The following is a 15,893-nucleotide window of genomic DNA, read 5'->3' as shown; positions in this document are numbered from 1 at the left end:
CATTTATCAACAGCCGATCATTCTTACGCTGTGATTGTCGAGATACAATCGTTTGATAAATCACACGTGGACCCTGTCGTAAGACGAAATATACACTCAGATCTGCGCTCGTTTCTACGCTCGCTTGATAAATGAGGGCCACTGAGTTTCCCACCTAATGTGTGATGTCATACTGAGTGTGTGATGTCACTTCCTGCAGGCTGTGGAGCAGACGGACTCCCAGGAGGTGAGCAATTAAGCACCTGACACACCTGATCTGAAGATTCCAGCCTGGCTGACGATGTGTGTGTCTGTTTGCGCGTGTGTGTCTGTCTCTGTCTGTGTGTGTGTGTGTGTAGTCTCCCACTAACAGTCTGTGGAGTCTCAGTGAACTGGTCCTACTGGGAGGGCGAGCAGGCGAGCGAGGCGGAGAGAGCGACACGAGAGACGACAGCGCTGAGAGCAGAGAGAGCCGGCGCCAGGTGAGTTCTCCCTCATGATGTCACAGTGACATCACAGCCACGTCATATCTAATCGGTCGCATTCCCGACGAACAGACAAGACCAAACGTTAAAATGTTTGTTTTCTGAGTGGAGTCTGGTTTGATCAGACTGATGGACAGGTCACTGATGACCAGACTCTGATCCAACCAAACGGTCAGAAAACACAAAATGTGACTTTATTCAAATTAAAGGAAGTGAGACGACTTGGTTTGACTCTGGACAGAAATAAATGTTGATATTGACACCTACAAAACACCAATATTAAACTTGATCGAGAGTCAATCGAGACAAAAGTTTTCTTGCATATTTGTTGTGAACATCAACTTTTCTGAGTCCGCCCCTCCTCTCTCTGACTCCACCCCTCTCTATCTGTAACTCCGCCCCTCCTCTCTCTGACTCTGCCCTCCTCTATCTGTAACTCCGCCCCTCCTCTCTGACCCCGCCCTTCCTCCTATCTGAATCTGCCCTTCTCTATCTTTAACTCCGCCCCTCCTCTCTCTGACCCTGCTCCCTCCTTCAGGTTCTCATGTTGACCCTCCTGAGTCCGCAACGACTCAGGGAGCGGGAACTCGACCTCACGGCTGCGGAGGGGGGCGGAGCCACCGGAGACTGGGGCGTGTCTGAAGGAGAAGTGGGCGTGATCAGAGGAGAGTTTGACAGCATGGAGACGATGGGCGAGCTGACCTTTGACTCGACTGCAGGCCGCGCCCGGCACCGTGATTACCATGGAAACGAGGCGGGGCTAGAGCTGGGGCTGTGATGGAGGCCCCGCCCCCATCGCGTTGACAGCTGTCAATCAATAACCAATCAATAACTTGTGTGTTTTTCTATATAATCAATAAATAAATATAACCGATGTTGTTTTTCACTGTGTTTAGAGGACCAAAGCTGCAAAACACTGAATAAATAAATATGCCATTTAATTACCAGATAGATAATTTGATATCATGACATAAATTTATGTTTTTGTATATATTCACCTTTTTATAAATTCCCCTTTTTGTTTACTTTTTCAATTTTTACTATAACTATTAATTTAATTATATATTTATTCATTTGTTTATGTATTCGTTGAAAAAGAAATCATTTAGAAAATAAAACATTAAAATATAAGTTTGGGGAAATAAATAGGAGGAAAATGCAAAATAAAATAAATAAATGCAAAAATAAGCAAATACATGCAGTTTCTGTCCTCCGTACACTATATAAATACATATTTTTATAAATATCTACATATCTTTACTAAACATGTTTTCAGTTTTATTTTCTCAGATGAAAAACCAGAATTTTAAAAATAAGATTTTATAACTTTTATTATTCACTTCACTTTCACATTCAGAAAATAATATCTAGAAACTCAAATGATCTTAAAACACTACAAATTAGTTTAAGATGTCGAGAAAATTAAAATGATTCAATTTTAAATATAACAATAACTGATGTTTATTCTGTTTGTGAATAAATCATCTTGAAATCAAGTGCTGACGACTTTTAAATTATATTATTAAATCAGACGTCAGATTTTATTAATCGTCAGCAGCTACAATAAAATGTATTAATTTAGAAATTAATTCATATGGAATAAAAAATGTACTAAAAATATATTTTCCTTTTTATTTTCTCTATTTACTTACTTTAACATTGAAAGTTTCATGTTTACACTTTTTTTATTACAGTAAATTTATTTATATTAAATATTTGTTTGTTTCAGCTTTATCTCAATTAATTTATCCAAACTTATTTTTATTGTATTATTGATAAATAAATAACATTTAAAATGTAAACATAGTACATTAATTGATCTATAAATATAAAACAGGGAAATTAAACAAAGAAGTGAATAAAACAACTAATAAAGTTAAATTAAACCTTTTTTTTAATTAAAAAATAAAAACATTTATCTTTAATATTATTTTGGTTTATTCAGCAGCAGAAATTAATTAGAAATTAGAAATCAATTAATTTATTTTTAATTAAAGCAGCTTTTATCCTCCATAGGAATAAAAAAAATAAACATCAAACAGATAAATTTATTTTATTTTGACAAAAAAAAAAGAAGAAACAATATTTTGTTTGAAAAGCTCGACCTGCCCTTGTCACTTCCCATCCACTGTCCAATCACAGGTCACACGGGTCACAACACCAACAATCCTTTGCTCGAGCTCAGTATGCCCGTGACAACCAATCACGTCCAAAGAAACGTACAGTCCTGTGATGTCATCATGCCAATCCACTGGCCGGCCAATCGGCTGCCAGAGCTCAGAGGCCAATCAGCTTCGTCGTCTTCCCCTGTTAGTGACAACCACCCTGTGACATCACTTCCTGTGGGCAGGGCCTTTGTGGAACAGGTAGATGGGCCGCAGATGACCTGAAACACACCAAACACTCAGAGAGGTGTGTGTGTGTGTGTGTGTGTGTGTGTAATACCTGTGTGTGTGTGTGTGTGTGTGTGTGTGTGTGTTACCTGTGTGTGTGATCAGTCTGTAGCAGGTGAAGCCCACGCTGTCAGTCAGGTAGCAGGTGAACTGATCAGGTTTCAACCTCAGAGACCTGAAGTTACTGAACGTTTTCTCCTGAAACACACACACACACACACACACACACACACACACACACACACACATAAACGCCCAACCTTGTGAGATATATAAATAAATCTGTTGTGAAGTAATGTGTTACCGAGGTTTTCTTGCTGCGGCTGTAGCTGCTCCAGGGTTGAGGTTCCAGGATGAATAATCCGCCTGGCGACAGGCTCTGATAGGCTCGTCTGAACAGTGTGACCACGCCCCCGTCACCTGACTGCAGCTGCACCCACTTGGTCACGCCCAGACACATGACGACATCATACTGACCCCGCCCAGGCCACGCCTCCCGCTCCGACACGTAGTCGCCCTGTGGGAGGAGTCACAGCGATTATGTCAGTGAGGTCACAGAGATGTCTCAGTGACGTCACAGTGATGAGGTCAGTGATGAGGTCACAGTGCTGATGTCACAGTGCTGATGTCACTGTGGTGAGGTCATAGTGATGTCACAGTGGTGATGTCACTGTGGTGAGGTCACAGTGATGTGAAATTGGTGAGGTCACAGTGGTGAGGTCATAGTGATGTCACAGTGGTGAGGTCACAGTGATTTCAAATTGGTGAGGTCACAGTGGTGAGGTCACAGTGGTGTCAAAATGGTGAGGTCACAGTGGTGAGGTCATAATTAGTGGTGAGGTCACAGTGGTGAGGTCATAATTAGTGGTGAGGTCATAGTTATGTCAGTGGCGAGGTCAGTTATGTCACAGTAGTGATGTCACAGTGGTGAGGTCACAGTGGTGAGGTCACAGAAATGTCATAGTGGTAAGGTCATAGTGATGTCACTCACCTGTATGAAGGTAATGTTGTGGGGGAAGCTGCAGGATGGCGAGGGTGATGCCAGCGAGGGGAGGAGGGGTGGAGCTGAGAGAGGACCTCGACTCACCCTGAAGGAGAGAGGGAGAGAGAGGAGGGACAGAGCCTGCTGCACCTCCTCCACCTCCTCGTCCTCTCCTCCCTTCTTCTGCTCCCTCCTCCTCCTCCTCCTCCTCTCCTCCACCACCAGGTCATGTGACAGGAAGTGCCTGAGGTTCATTTTGGCGGCGTGGACCAGTCGATGGTCTAGCTCCACCCCCAGGATGTGGGCGGGGCTGAACCTCCTGGCGACGGCAATCGTGAGGTGTCCGGCGGCGCAGCCCACGTCCAGCACCTTCTTGTCTCTGAACCAGTCGGCCTCCAGGAGGCAGAGTCTGGGGTCATCCCGCGGCCCAATGCGCCCCTCCAACCCGTCACCGTAGAAGCCGTGGTAACCATAGTAACAGCTGTGGTTGCCGTACTGGTAGCGGTCTTTGTCCTTGTTCTTCTGTGGTGGCTGAGCGCAGCCAGGCTGCAGTCCTCCACACCTGCAGGGGGCGGCAGAGAGCCAATCAAAGTAAAGCTCAGAACGACTCAGAGTGGACAGGTGTGAAGATGTGAACTCACCTGCTAGCTTTAGCCCCTCCCACCAGCGGAGTCTGGAACTTGGTTGGCTGAGCTGCGGTTGCTATGGTTTCTGTGTTTGCGGCATTGTCCGCTGACCTCATGGAGGTGGTGCGGCGCCGCCTGCGCTGGTTACCTGGCCTGTGGGCTTGGCCTGGTGGAGGGTGGGTGTGTCTCCGGGGCAGGATGGGTAGCGGGGCCACGTCGTCCCGACAGGTGATGGCTGTGTTGAGTTCACAGGGTAGAGGAGACGCCGCTATGCTGCCCTCTCTGGTCAACAGAGGAACTGCACAACACACAGTCATTGTCATGTAATTTACAGGTTTTTAACATGTTATTACACTCTTGTTTGTATATTTATGTTATACTATTTATGTTTTTTATTTTATTCTATTTAATTGTATAATTTTATTTTTATCATTCTATTTGTATGACCTTTATCTGCCTTAATCTGATTAACATGTAATTAGCAGCAATAATGCTGCTGTTCAGTGAACTCCTGATGTTCACATTAATATCAGCTGATCACTGAGAACCTGAAGAAAACTAAAAACATGAAGATTCACAGTGAAGTTCTACAGTCACACTGAATCTACAAGTGTGTGTTTGATGTGTGTGTTCATATTTCAATTATGGTAGCTATAAATAGAGCTTATAGAGTTATAAAGAAGAGAACTTGTGAGGTCCAGGTGTTCTACCTGTGAGTCCAGCTGTGGAGGGGAACAGACGGGCAGGTACGTCCCCCCCCGCCCCGTGGTGGCGGCGGTGTCTCCGGCGGGTCTTCAGCGGCGACAGCAGGACGGCGCCCCTCCCGTCCCCGCCCCCTCCCTTCAGGTTCAGGGGGTCGGTGATGTCACGGGGAACCAGGATCTCTACGGGGTCTCCTCCCCGCGATGGCAGGGGCGAGCACTTTGGCGTCTCCTGATTGGTCACCCTGAGGAGGTGGGGTAGGAGTTTAATGTTGAATCTGAGAGTGTTAACCCTATCATTATATTAGGGGGATCCCCCGCGCCCCTTGACGATTAAGTTAATTTTATTTTCTATATAGAGCCAGATCAAAACAGAAGTAATTTACGGTTGCCTTTACTATATATCTGGTCCTTTTATTTTACAAACTCAATAAGTTTTTATATTGAAGAGGTTCATTAGGCCTACTGATATATTTATATTTATATTTTTTTACATTGTTTCTCTATACAAGGCCAATATAGCAAAATATTTTCTTGTACCTGACAAGTTTCGGCTACCTTGCCTCTGTAGCCTTCATCATCACGTGACACCTCTGATGAAGGCTACAGAGGTACAAAAATTTTCTCCCAGGGGGACATGTTGGAAAATATGTAAAGCTGTAAACCTAGGGAAAACACTGACTGAGCACAGAATAAATGTGTGAAACGTGTCAAAGGTGCGGCGTCTGTCACCTGTTGACGTCTTCGTCGAGCAGCGAGTTCAGGTTCAGCGGGTCGAAGATGTTCCCGCCCAACAGGAAGTGGCTTGGCAGCACGGGCTCTGATTGGCTGTCGCTGTTGGTGCGGCGGCGGCGCTTGGCCAGCCCCTTGAAGCTGGCGCCAACAGAGAACCGCCTCTTGGCGAAGCGCTGGGCTGGGGCAGCGAGGGCGGGCTGACCGTCGCCCGGCAACTGGAGGCCATTCTTTGGATGGAGGGGGCGGGTCTTACGCAGCTGCGGCTGCTCTGATAGGCTGACGGTGGGGGGGAAGGCAGGGCTGACCTCAGTGAGGACAGCTTCAGGGTCCAATGACATCCTGATCATCTTCCACCTTCAACCAATCAGAGAGGGGTGGGGTTTCAGTATTTATAAAATATATAGTAATAATACTCTGAGTACTGCTACAGGGTAGTATCAGTACTTTTACTGTCACAGACTATTTATAATCTAGTAACAATACTTTGAGTACTCTACAGGGAAGTATTAGTACTTTTACTGTCACAGAGTATTTATAATCTAGTAATAATACTTTTAGTACTCCTACAGGGAAGCATTAGTACTTTTATTGCAGTAAAGTAACTGAATACTGCTGATCAGTGATCCATCAATAATCAATAATAATCAAGAATACTCACTCTGTCTGGCAGAAAGTCTGTCCACTTTAGCCACGCCCCTGTCGTTGCTTCCGCCAATCACGGAGCGCCCTCATAAATAATTAAGTAACCCAACAAACAAACTGGTAAACAGTTAGCTCCAGCAGCTAGCCACGTCCGGCTAACAAACACACACGCCCCCTAAACAACAACCAGGCCCGACCTGTCCCCGCAGGCCCGCTCCGTGCAGGAGCACAAGCCCGCAACGAGCTGTGTGTGCGTGTGTCAGTGCGTGTGTGCGGGTCTGTGCGTCTCAATGTTAGCCGTTAGTCGCGGCTAGCGGCTAGCTGCTACTTTCCTCTCACCGTGCTCCGGAGCTGAGCCCGCGGTTTTATATGCCAATCGCGGGCCGCGTGAGCGATGGCGGACCCCAGCAATCAGATGTCGAGCTGAGCTCTCGCCTATCCGAGTTGTGACCAATCAGATGACCGCCACAGCCGAGGGCTCAGCTGATTGGTCGGATCCCGGGAGAGGCGGGAGAGATGGGAGAGAGCCCGAGGAGGGAGGCGTCCTCCACGGTGCCTGACAGGAAACGGCTGAAATTAAACGATTTCACTGTAAAAAAAAAAAAAAAAAAACCTGACGAGCTGTCGGAAAACGGTTACTGGCTGCACGAGAGGACACACACGGGGATCGTGTCTCGAAAAGTTCCGACCAGAAACGGCTGTGTTTTGTCTGTTTTAACGCCACAGAGAGACCCCTTGATCTATGTGTAAAATTCCCTGAGTAAAGACGTGAAGGTAACTCTAACTCCCTGGCTGCTTCCGTCCAGCGACAGTTCTACAAACAATACCTCAACAAGCACATAAAAATAACAACCTGAGTCTGAACTCCACCTACAGTCATACACCTGTGGTTACACACTTCGAGTTACGCACTTATCGTTACATACTTGTTATGAATATGTTTTTTGAAGTCAGCCTGAGAGGTAATGCTGAGGGCATACAAACCTACTTTGAGGCCTCAGCTCACAGTTTGTTTCTTAAAATAACTTTTTAAACTCGGACATTAAAAGTGAATTTAATATTTAGATTTAAAGTTTTTTTTTAACAAAACTAAATTCATATTTCTGGTAATTTTAGTTTTATATAAATAATATTTAATTTCTTTAGATAAATAAACTGTGGAAACAATTATGGAGGATGGAAGTTGCCAAAAGAAACAAACAAACAATAAATAACTTTATGAATATATTTCTACACCATTAAATGTGCCAAAAATAATTCCTAAATATCACATGAGTAATATTATTTTTATATATTTGTTTTATTTACACTTGCATCAACCTGCTTTTTATTTATTCGTTGACTTATTCATCTATGGATTATTTTGTAATGTATATAAATAAAAATATATCATTATGAAAATAAATAAGAGGTAAAATCTAAAGTTTGATTCTGGACAGAAATTATTAATAACCAGTTTACTTCATTTATATTTGTTAACACATAAATCACTTCTTTATTTAGTTTATTACTGAAATTATACATTCATTTAGGCCATGAAATAATATAAAATATAATAATGAAATCCTGCATATGATAGAAACATATGGAGATACTGTATATAAAAAACATATTACATTATAGATAACTTAAATTAAAAAATACATTTTATGTTTATAATTTGGAGACATTTAGTTTTAATAATAATAAAAGTAAAACAACAACAACAACAATAATAATAAAAACTACAAAAACAACAACAACAACAACAATATCAATGATAATAATAATAATGATGATAATAATAATAATAACACAAGTAATATTCAGATTAAAGGAGCTGTCAGTCAGGCTGATGGATTGTCCAATCACGTCCAGTTTATCTGTGTCACAGATCAGGACTGCGTTACCCATCATGCACTGTGTCAGTTTGTAAAATCCCTAAAGAGGATTTGTGGATCAGAGAGACGACATGCCGCTGAAGAGAGAAGGTGAGACGCTTTTATTACAAACATCTCACTCAGAGAGTGTGTGTGTGTGTTTATGTGTGTGTGTGTATGCCTGTGTGTTTGTGTGTGTGTGTGTGTGTTTGTTTGTGTGTGTCTGTGCGTTTGTGTATGTGTGTATGTTTGAGTGTGTATATCTGTGTGTGTTTGTGTGTGTGTACCTGTGTGTGCGTGTCTGTGTGTGTCTCTGTGTGTGTACCTGTGTGTTATTTGTCTGTGTGTGTTTGTGTCTGTGTGTGTTTGTGTGTGTGTACCTGTGTGTACAGGTACACATACACAAAAATACACGTACACACACGTGTGTATGTGTACCTGTGTGTGTGTGTGTGTGTGTGTGTTCACATTTTAAACTTAGATGTGAATAAACAAGTTCTGTTCACTGTAAAAACACAGAGTCCACTAGAACCCAAGAGAGTCCAGCAGAGTCCAGTAGAGTCCACAAGAGTTTAGGGGAGTCCAAGAGAGTCCACTAGAGTCGAAGAGAATCCAGGAGAGTTCAGAAAGGTTGAGTCCAAGAGATTTCAGTAGAGTTCAGGAAGGTTGAGTCCAGGAGAGTCCAGGAGAGTTCAGGAAGGTCGAGTCCAAGAGAATGCAGGAAAGATCAGGAAGGTTGAGTCCCAAAGAGTCCAAGAGAGTCAAGTAAGGTTATGTCTAAGAGAATCAAGGAGAGTTCAGTAAGGTTGAGTCCAAGACAGTCCAGGAGAGTTCAAGAAGATTGAGTCCAAGAGAGTCCAAGACAGTTCAGGAGAGATCCGGAGAATTCAGTGAGCTTGAGTCCAAGGGATTCCATGATAGTCCAGGAGAGTTCGGGAAGGTTGAGTCCAAGAGGGTCCAAGAGAGTCCAGTAAGGTTAAGTCAAAGAGAGTCCAGGAGAGTTCAGTAGAGTTCAGGAAGGTGGAGTCCCAGAGAGTCCAGGAGAGTCCAGTAAGGTTGAGTCCAAGAGAGTTCAGAAAGGTTGAGTCCAATAGTCCAGTAAGGTTGAGTCAAAGAGAGTCCAGGAGAGTTCAGGAAGGTTGAGTCCCAAAGAGTCCAACAGAGTTCAGAAAGGTTGAGTCCAAGAGAGATCAGGAGTGTTCAGTAAGGTTGAGTCTAAGAGAATCCAGGAAAGTCCAAGAGAGTCCAGTAAGGTTGAGTCCAAGAGAGTCCAGGAGAGTTCAGGAAGGTTGAGTTCAAGAGAGTCCAGGAGAATTCAGGAAGGTTGAGTTCAAGAGAGTCCAGGAGAGTTCAGGAAGGTTGTGTTCAAGAGAGTCCAGGAGAATTCAGGAAGGTTGAGTTCAAGAGAGTCCAGGAGAGTTCAGGAAGGTTGAGTTCAAGAGAGTCCAGGAGAGTTCAGGAAGGTTGAGTCCAAGAGAGTCCATGAGAGTCAAGTTGGGTCTAGTAGAGTTCAGTAGGGTTCAGAAGAGTCCAGTTGGGTCCTGTATGGTTTAGAACAGTCTGGTTGGGTCCAGGAGAGTCCAGTTGGCTCAGTAAAGCTGTTCTGGTCCTCCTCAGATACGGAGCGTGCTCTGCAGGTGATGGAGGCCTGTCAGGCCGGAGCTGCTGAAGGGGTCAAAGGTCGCGCTGAGAAACTGTTGAACATCTTCCAGAGTGACCTGTTCCAGGCCCTGCTGGGTAACACACTCACACACACACACACACACACACACACACACACACATACACACACACAATGAATTATTTATTTACTTTCCAATAAATTCTCCTTTAATTTAATTATTATGTCATAACATTTTAAATGTATTTATTTTTGCATTTGTTTATTAAAACACATGCATTTCAGAAAATAATATATAAATAAAGTAGGAAAGGGAAATGAATAGGGGTGAAATGTAAAGTGCAGAAATACTTTATGAATACAAAAAAAATTAAAATAATAAAAATTTAAAATAACTAAATATATTAAAGAGGGCTACACGGTGGTGGCGGTGGCGGTCGCCGGTTTGCCTCCCGCCTGCAGCTCTTCTGTGTGGAGTTTGCACGTTCTTCCTGTGTCATATATATATTTTATATATATATAAAAGCAAAAAATAAAATAGAAAATTTAATAAAAAGTAGAATGAATACAAAGGTGAACAAAAATATCAATTTATGTCACATTTTATGAAGCAATTAATGCCTGCAGTTATTTATTTTGCATTAAAGTAAAATAATGTATCAATTCAACTTTTAAATTTGTATGTTTTTCTATTTATTAAGTTTTCTACTTCATTTTTCATTTTATATCTGTATTTTTTTAATGTATTCAGTTATTTAATTTTTTTAATTTATAATTAGCTTTTTTGTATTTATCAACTATTTCTGCACTGTTTTATTAACCCTAACATTTCACCCCTATTCATTTCCCTTGCCTTCTTTATTTATATATTATTTACTCAAATGCATGTGTTTTAATAAATGCATGCACAAATTAATACATTTAAAACTTTAATTATTAAATTAAAGGAGAATTAATTGGAAAGTAAATAAAGAGGTGAAGTATTTATAAAGATACATTTTTTTAAAAGCCAATTAAAACAAAAATATCAATTGATGTCACATTTTATCTATAAATGTGGTTTTTTATGTGTGTGTGTGTGTGTGTGTGTGTGTGTGTGTGTGTGTGTGCAGACATACAGGAGTTCTACGAGCTGACGGTGTGTGAGAACCAGACGACAATGAGCCAACCGCACACACCTGGACAGGTACACACACACGAATACACGCACACACACACACACACACACACACACACACACTCTCTCTCATCCACATGGCAACACCCGGTGCTGTTACCTAGCAACAGCTGCAGCAGCATTACCGGGGCAACAGCTGCATAACACCATGGCAACAGGAGACCAGCGCCCCCCCCCCCACTCCTGTGACTCAAGGAGCCCCCCCCTTATTGAACCCCCCCCCCCTCGCTCGCCCGGCGCAGCAGACAGAGGGATAGCGGAGGAGAGCGAGCGGGCGAGCGAGGACAGACAGACAGACAGCAGGAGAGAGAGAGAGAGAGAGAGAGAGGGGGGGGAGGGCGACAAAGAGAGAGAGAGAGAGAGAGATCGAGCATGAGTGTGTGAGTGTGTGTGTGTATGTGTGTGTGTGTGGAAATGTGTGTGTGTGAGTGTGTGTGTGTGTGAGTGTGTGTGTGTGTGTGGATATGGACTGCCTCTGCATTGTCACCACCAAGGTAAGAGCAGACCGCCCGCATGCACCGCCAAAACACACACACACACACACACACACACACGTCTCAACAGGACACACGTGTCCCTGTGAGACATGTGTGTGTGCGCGTCCCCATAAACCATGTGTGTGTGTGTGTGTGCGTCCTCATAAAACCATCAAAGCCGGTTTTCATGTGTTGGCTGCTGCCGTCATGTTTTCATTCACTGCGTCTCTCTCCTCGCGCGCGTGCGTGTGTGTGTGTGCATGTGGTTAGCATGGCAGTGTTAGCATGTATGTTAGCTGAGGCTAGCTGCAGCCTGTGGCTAGCTGCTAGCCGGGCCGTGTGTTGATGCCGTCAGGTTCCATCAGATGAATGTTTTCAGTGCAACAGGTGCTAAACTGCACCGTCACTCCTGTTCATCACTTTCAGTCGCGTCCTCACCGTAAACTTGCCGTTATCCTCGATGTTATTTAAATTAAACGGTCGTATAAGCAGGAAGTCAAGCTGATGTGGCGTTCACACCAGAAACAGATTCAGCCGCCACATTACTGGAGTTACATACAAATTACTGTTACTGTGTCTGGATGACTGCTGGTTCACCAACACATCAGTCTGAAGCTAAATAAAGAGATTTATCTGTGATTTAATGTGAATAAACAGATTTAAAGGAGCTGAAATAACTCCAACATGATGCTGAATTGATGCTTTGTCAGGTCTGTCTGCAAGAACACAAGAACTATGCTGTTAAAATGATGGTTTTCTATATGGAGTCTGGTGCAGCAGAGACGCTGTACAGGAGGATCTCTATGCAGACTTTCAAAATAAAACATCTCGCAAATTTCTGTCTTGAGTAGAAATATTTAAGCCAGTGGTTTGAATTTTTATATGATTGTGTCATTCGCCTGACCCCAAACAAAATCTGGTCTCATATTTACTTTTATTTTAGCTCAGAGGGGTGTTCCATCAACGTGGCTAAACAAACCACGGCTTCATTGAAAAAGTTTGGTTAGAATTAACACCAAAGCCGTGTTTCCACTAGGTGGGAAAGTGGCCACCGGGAAAGTCTCAGGCCACACCCTCTCAAAAGTCTCTCACTCTGCGTGTCTCCACTACAAGTTAGCCCCCAGAGGGATTTAGAGACTCCGGAGGTGACGTATGGTTTTCACCGTCGCTAACTTTGCACAACGTCAGCAGCTGAAAACAGCATGGCTAATTATGCACAGTCTCCGCTGATCATAAACATGATGAACGTGATTGTGAATTAACGGCATCGCTAACTGTATTCAGAGTTTCCGGTGCTTGTTGTAAACAAACAGAGATCGCGAAGTGAACACCTCCTGTAGGAGCAGCACATACACACTGTACTGCTACAGAGCTAACTGTAGCTAACTGCCGCAAACGGCAGCTCCTCTTAACGAGGCGGCCTCCGGCTCATTAGCAGCTCGTTAAGAAGAGTAAGAAGGAGTCGCTGGATTTGTCTCCAGTCGCTTTCTTGAAAATTAGTCGCTAAGGGGGTCTGAAAAGTGGCTAAATTCAGCAACAGTTGACAACACTGCTTTGCCGGCTTTTACACATGGCGTGTGTTGTTGTCGTGTAGAGTACTACGTCACAACCAGCTTAGCGTTCTATCCAATCAGTAACCAGGCTGTTTACAGGGGAGAAAAAAGGCCCTGCTCTTCTACAGGGACTAAAAAGGTCCCGACAAAAGCCGGCTCCGGACTGCTCGTATTCAAATTAGGGGCGTTTCGGCAAGTGAGACCCGTGTCATTCTGGGTATTGTCCGGAAACAGCCCTCAACTTTCACTTGAAGCTAAAGCCGTTCCACTAATGCAGCTCAGGCGAGTCTAGTCCACTCTAACTCAACCCAGGTTAGACAAGCTGGCATTGTGCGCGAGTGCGGAGTATATAAGCAGCCTGTATTAATCGATCGTGGAACAGCCGGGAGCAGCCAATAAGATGTCACAAAAAGTGGTGAAAAGCAGGGCTGAAGGAGCTTTATGAGGAATATCAAGTGACTTTACAAAAAGAGGTGAAAACAGCGCTGCTTTTTCCTCGGTGGCCGAGCAAATGATGCTGTTGGAGCTTTATGAGGAATATAAAGTGCCATCCTACTGATTGTGTTATTTGTAGTTGTTAATAAATTAACAATTAGATCACTAGATACAATAACAGTGGTTATATTATCAGTGGGCTGGGTAATAACAGCTGTATATTCACAATTATAGTGTATGCTAACTTAGGAAAACTCACAACTAAAATTAATTTACTATAAATTGGCCTAACTTGGTGAAGTAACCCTGCCCTATATTAATTATTCTGTTACATCTCAACAGTAGGAATGTGAACAGCCAAAAAAGGACTTGGACAAGTGAAAACGTAATAATGTTTGGGCTGTATCTTCATTCTTCAGATTGTGTATAACCATGCACCTTGCTGTAGGACACAGCTGGAAAAATACTGCAGCAAGTGAGGATGAAACTGAGAAATTAAATAATAATTAGCTACTCCTTGACATATTTTCTTTTACAGGATGTCGGGGCGATCTCCAAGCGTCTTATGCTTATAGGAACTGAAAACCAAAAACTCGATATGGAGACAAAAAGCTAAAAATGTAATAATTAAGTTGGAGATAAAGTAACTAGAGAGGTCCTGGTTTAGACTGGATTTAATGTGTTTTTTTTGTCTTTACAGCTAGAACAAAATTAATGAATAAAGACTACTAAAAACTTTGTACACTTTTCTTAAATAATAACCAAAAGTTGCATGAATTAAACAACAGATTGACTGAAATAGTTGTGTGAATTCATACCTTGTCACATTGTGGGGAAAAAAGATCTAGACCAGACTGTAACATAAAAAAAACTAAGTCTAAACTTTCCGCACGGACCTGACAAAAGTGACGGGCACAAACAGAAACATAGTGGCACTGTTTTTTGGGATTTTGTTTCCGCCCGTCGGGAATTATTTGACACACAGCTAAAGTAAGCACGACAGTTAGCCTGCCCCGGAGCAGGCTAGTTCAGTGGTGTAAGTTACCATGGTTGCTGAGCGGGGAGTCACATAAGCCGCTTTGACAGAACGCATCTCTCACTTAAATTAGCGAGGCTTGTCAAAATAAGCCAGGCTTTTCCTTAATGCACCTTGATGGAACACCCCTCTGGTTTGTTTGTGTATTTATTCGTTTGGTCGTATATGTTTTGGTTTGGTTGTTTATTTATTGGTGTTTCAACTCTGGTTTGGCCATATATATACTGGTTTGGTCATATATTTAGTGGTTTGGTCGTTTATTTATTGGTTTGGTTGTTTATTTATTGGTGTTTCAATTCTGGTTTGGCCGTACATATACTGGTTTGGTCATTTATTTACTGGTTTGGTCGTTTATTTATTGGTGTTGCAACTCTGGTTTGGTTGTATTTTTACTGGTTTGGTTGTTTATTTATTGGTGTTTTAATTCTGGTTTGGCCGTATATATACTGGTTTGGTCATATGTTTACTGGTTTGGTCGTTTATTTATTGGTGTTGCAACTCTGGTTTGGTTGTATATTTACTGGTTTGGTTGTTTATTTATCGGTGTTTCAAATCTGGTTTGGCCGTATATATACTGGTGTGGTCATATATTTACTGGTTTGGTCGTTTATTTATTGGTGTTTCAACTCTGGTTTGGCCATATATATACTGGTTTGGTCAAATATTTAGTGGTTTGGTTGTTTATTTAGTGGTTTGGTCGTTTATTTATTGGTTTGGTTGTTTATTTATTGGTGTTTCAATTCTGGTTTGGCCGTATATACACTGGTTTGGTCATTTATTTACTGGTTTGGTCGTTTATTTATTGGTGTTGCAACTCTGGTTTGGTTGTATTTTTACTGGTTTGGTTGTTTATTTATTGGTGTTTTAATTCTGGTTTGGCCGTATATATACTGGTTTGGTCATATGTTTACTGGTTTGGTCGTTTATTTATTGGTGTTGCAACTCTGGTTTGGTTGTATATTTACTGGTTTGGTTGTTTATTTATCTGTGTTTCAAATCTGGTTTGGCCGTATATATACTGGTGTGGTCATATATTTACTGGTTTGGTCGTTTATTTATTGGTGTTGCAACTCTGGTTTGGCCATACATATACTGGTTTGGTCATATATTTACTGGTTTGGTCGTTTATTTATTGGTTTGGTTGTTTATTTATTGGTGTTTCAATTCTGGTTTGGCCGTATATATACTGGTTT

At 42.6% G+C, this 15,893-nt stretch overlaps 2 protein-coding genes across 2 annotated transcripts in view; one reads left to right on the top strand and one right to left on the bottom strand.

Moving 5' to 3' along the window:
- Positions 1-2,501: 2,501 nt before the first annotated feature.
- Positions 2,502-7,012, bottom strand: LOC131989628 (7SK snRNA methylphosphate capping enzyme-like). The gene is made up of 8 exons (XM_059354914.1): positions 6,560-7,012; positions 5,899-6,255; positions 5,176-5,411; positions 4,481-4,763; positions 3,849-4,401; positions 3,162-3,374; positions 2,947-3,055; positions 2,502-2,850 (listed from the first exon to the last, which is right to left on the bottom strand). The coding sequence occupies exons 2-8, from the start codon at positions 6,246-6,248 to the stop codon at positions 2,798-2,800; spliced, it is 1,797 nt and encodes a 598-aa protein (XP_059210897.1). The 5' UTR covers positions 6,249-6,255; positions 6,560-7,012; the 3' UTR covers positions 2,502-2,797.
- Positions 7,013-11,603: 4,591 nt separating this feature from the next.
- Positions 11,604-15,893, top strand: part of LOC131989432 (disks large homolog 4-like) — a 28,164-nt gene continuing 23,874 nt past the window's right edge. The window contains exon 1 of the mRNA XM_059354645.1: positions 11,604-11,694. Within this exon, the coding sequence (XP_059210628.1) occupies positions 11,665-11,694 (30 nt within the window). The 5' untranslated portion in view covers positions 11,604-11,664. The remainder of the gene's footprint in view (positions 11,695-15,893) is intronic.

This window comes from Centropristis striata, chromosome 17 (genome assembly GCF_030273125.1).
Source record: "Centropristis striata isolate RG_2023a ecotype Rhode Island chromosome 17, C.striata_1.0, whole genome shotgun sequence".
Lineage (NCBI taxonomy): Eukaryota > Metazoa > Chordata > Actinopteri > Perciformes > Serranidae > Centropristis > Centropristis striata.
This window is presented reverse-complemented; position numbering and strand designations above follow the sequence as displayed.

Excerpts from the sequence above, each read along its gene's own strand:
- LOC131989628 (XM_059354914.1), bottom strand. The coding sequence starts at position 6,248 with ATGATCAGGATGTCATTGGACCCTGAAGCTGTCCTCACTGAGGTCAGC. Across the intron at positions 3,375-3,848 it reads ACAACATTACCTTCATACAG|GGCGACTACGTGTCGGAGCG; the intron begins GTGAGTGACATC and ends CTCCTCCCACAG. Across the intron at positions 2,851-2,946 it reads CAGACTGATCACACACACAG|GTCATCTGCGGCCCATCTAC; the intron begins GTAACACACACA and ends GGTGTGTTTCAG.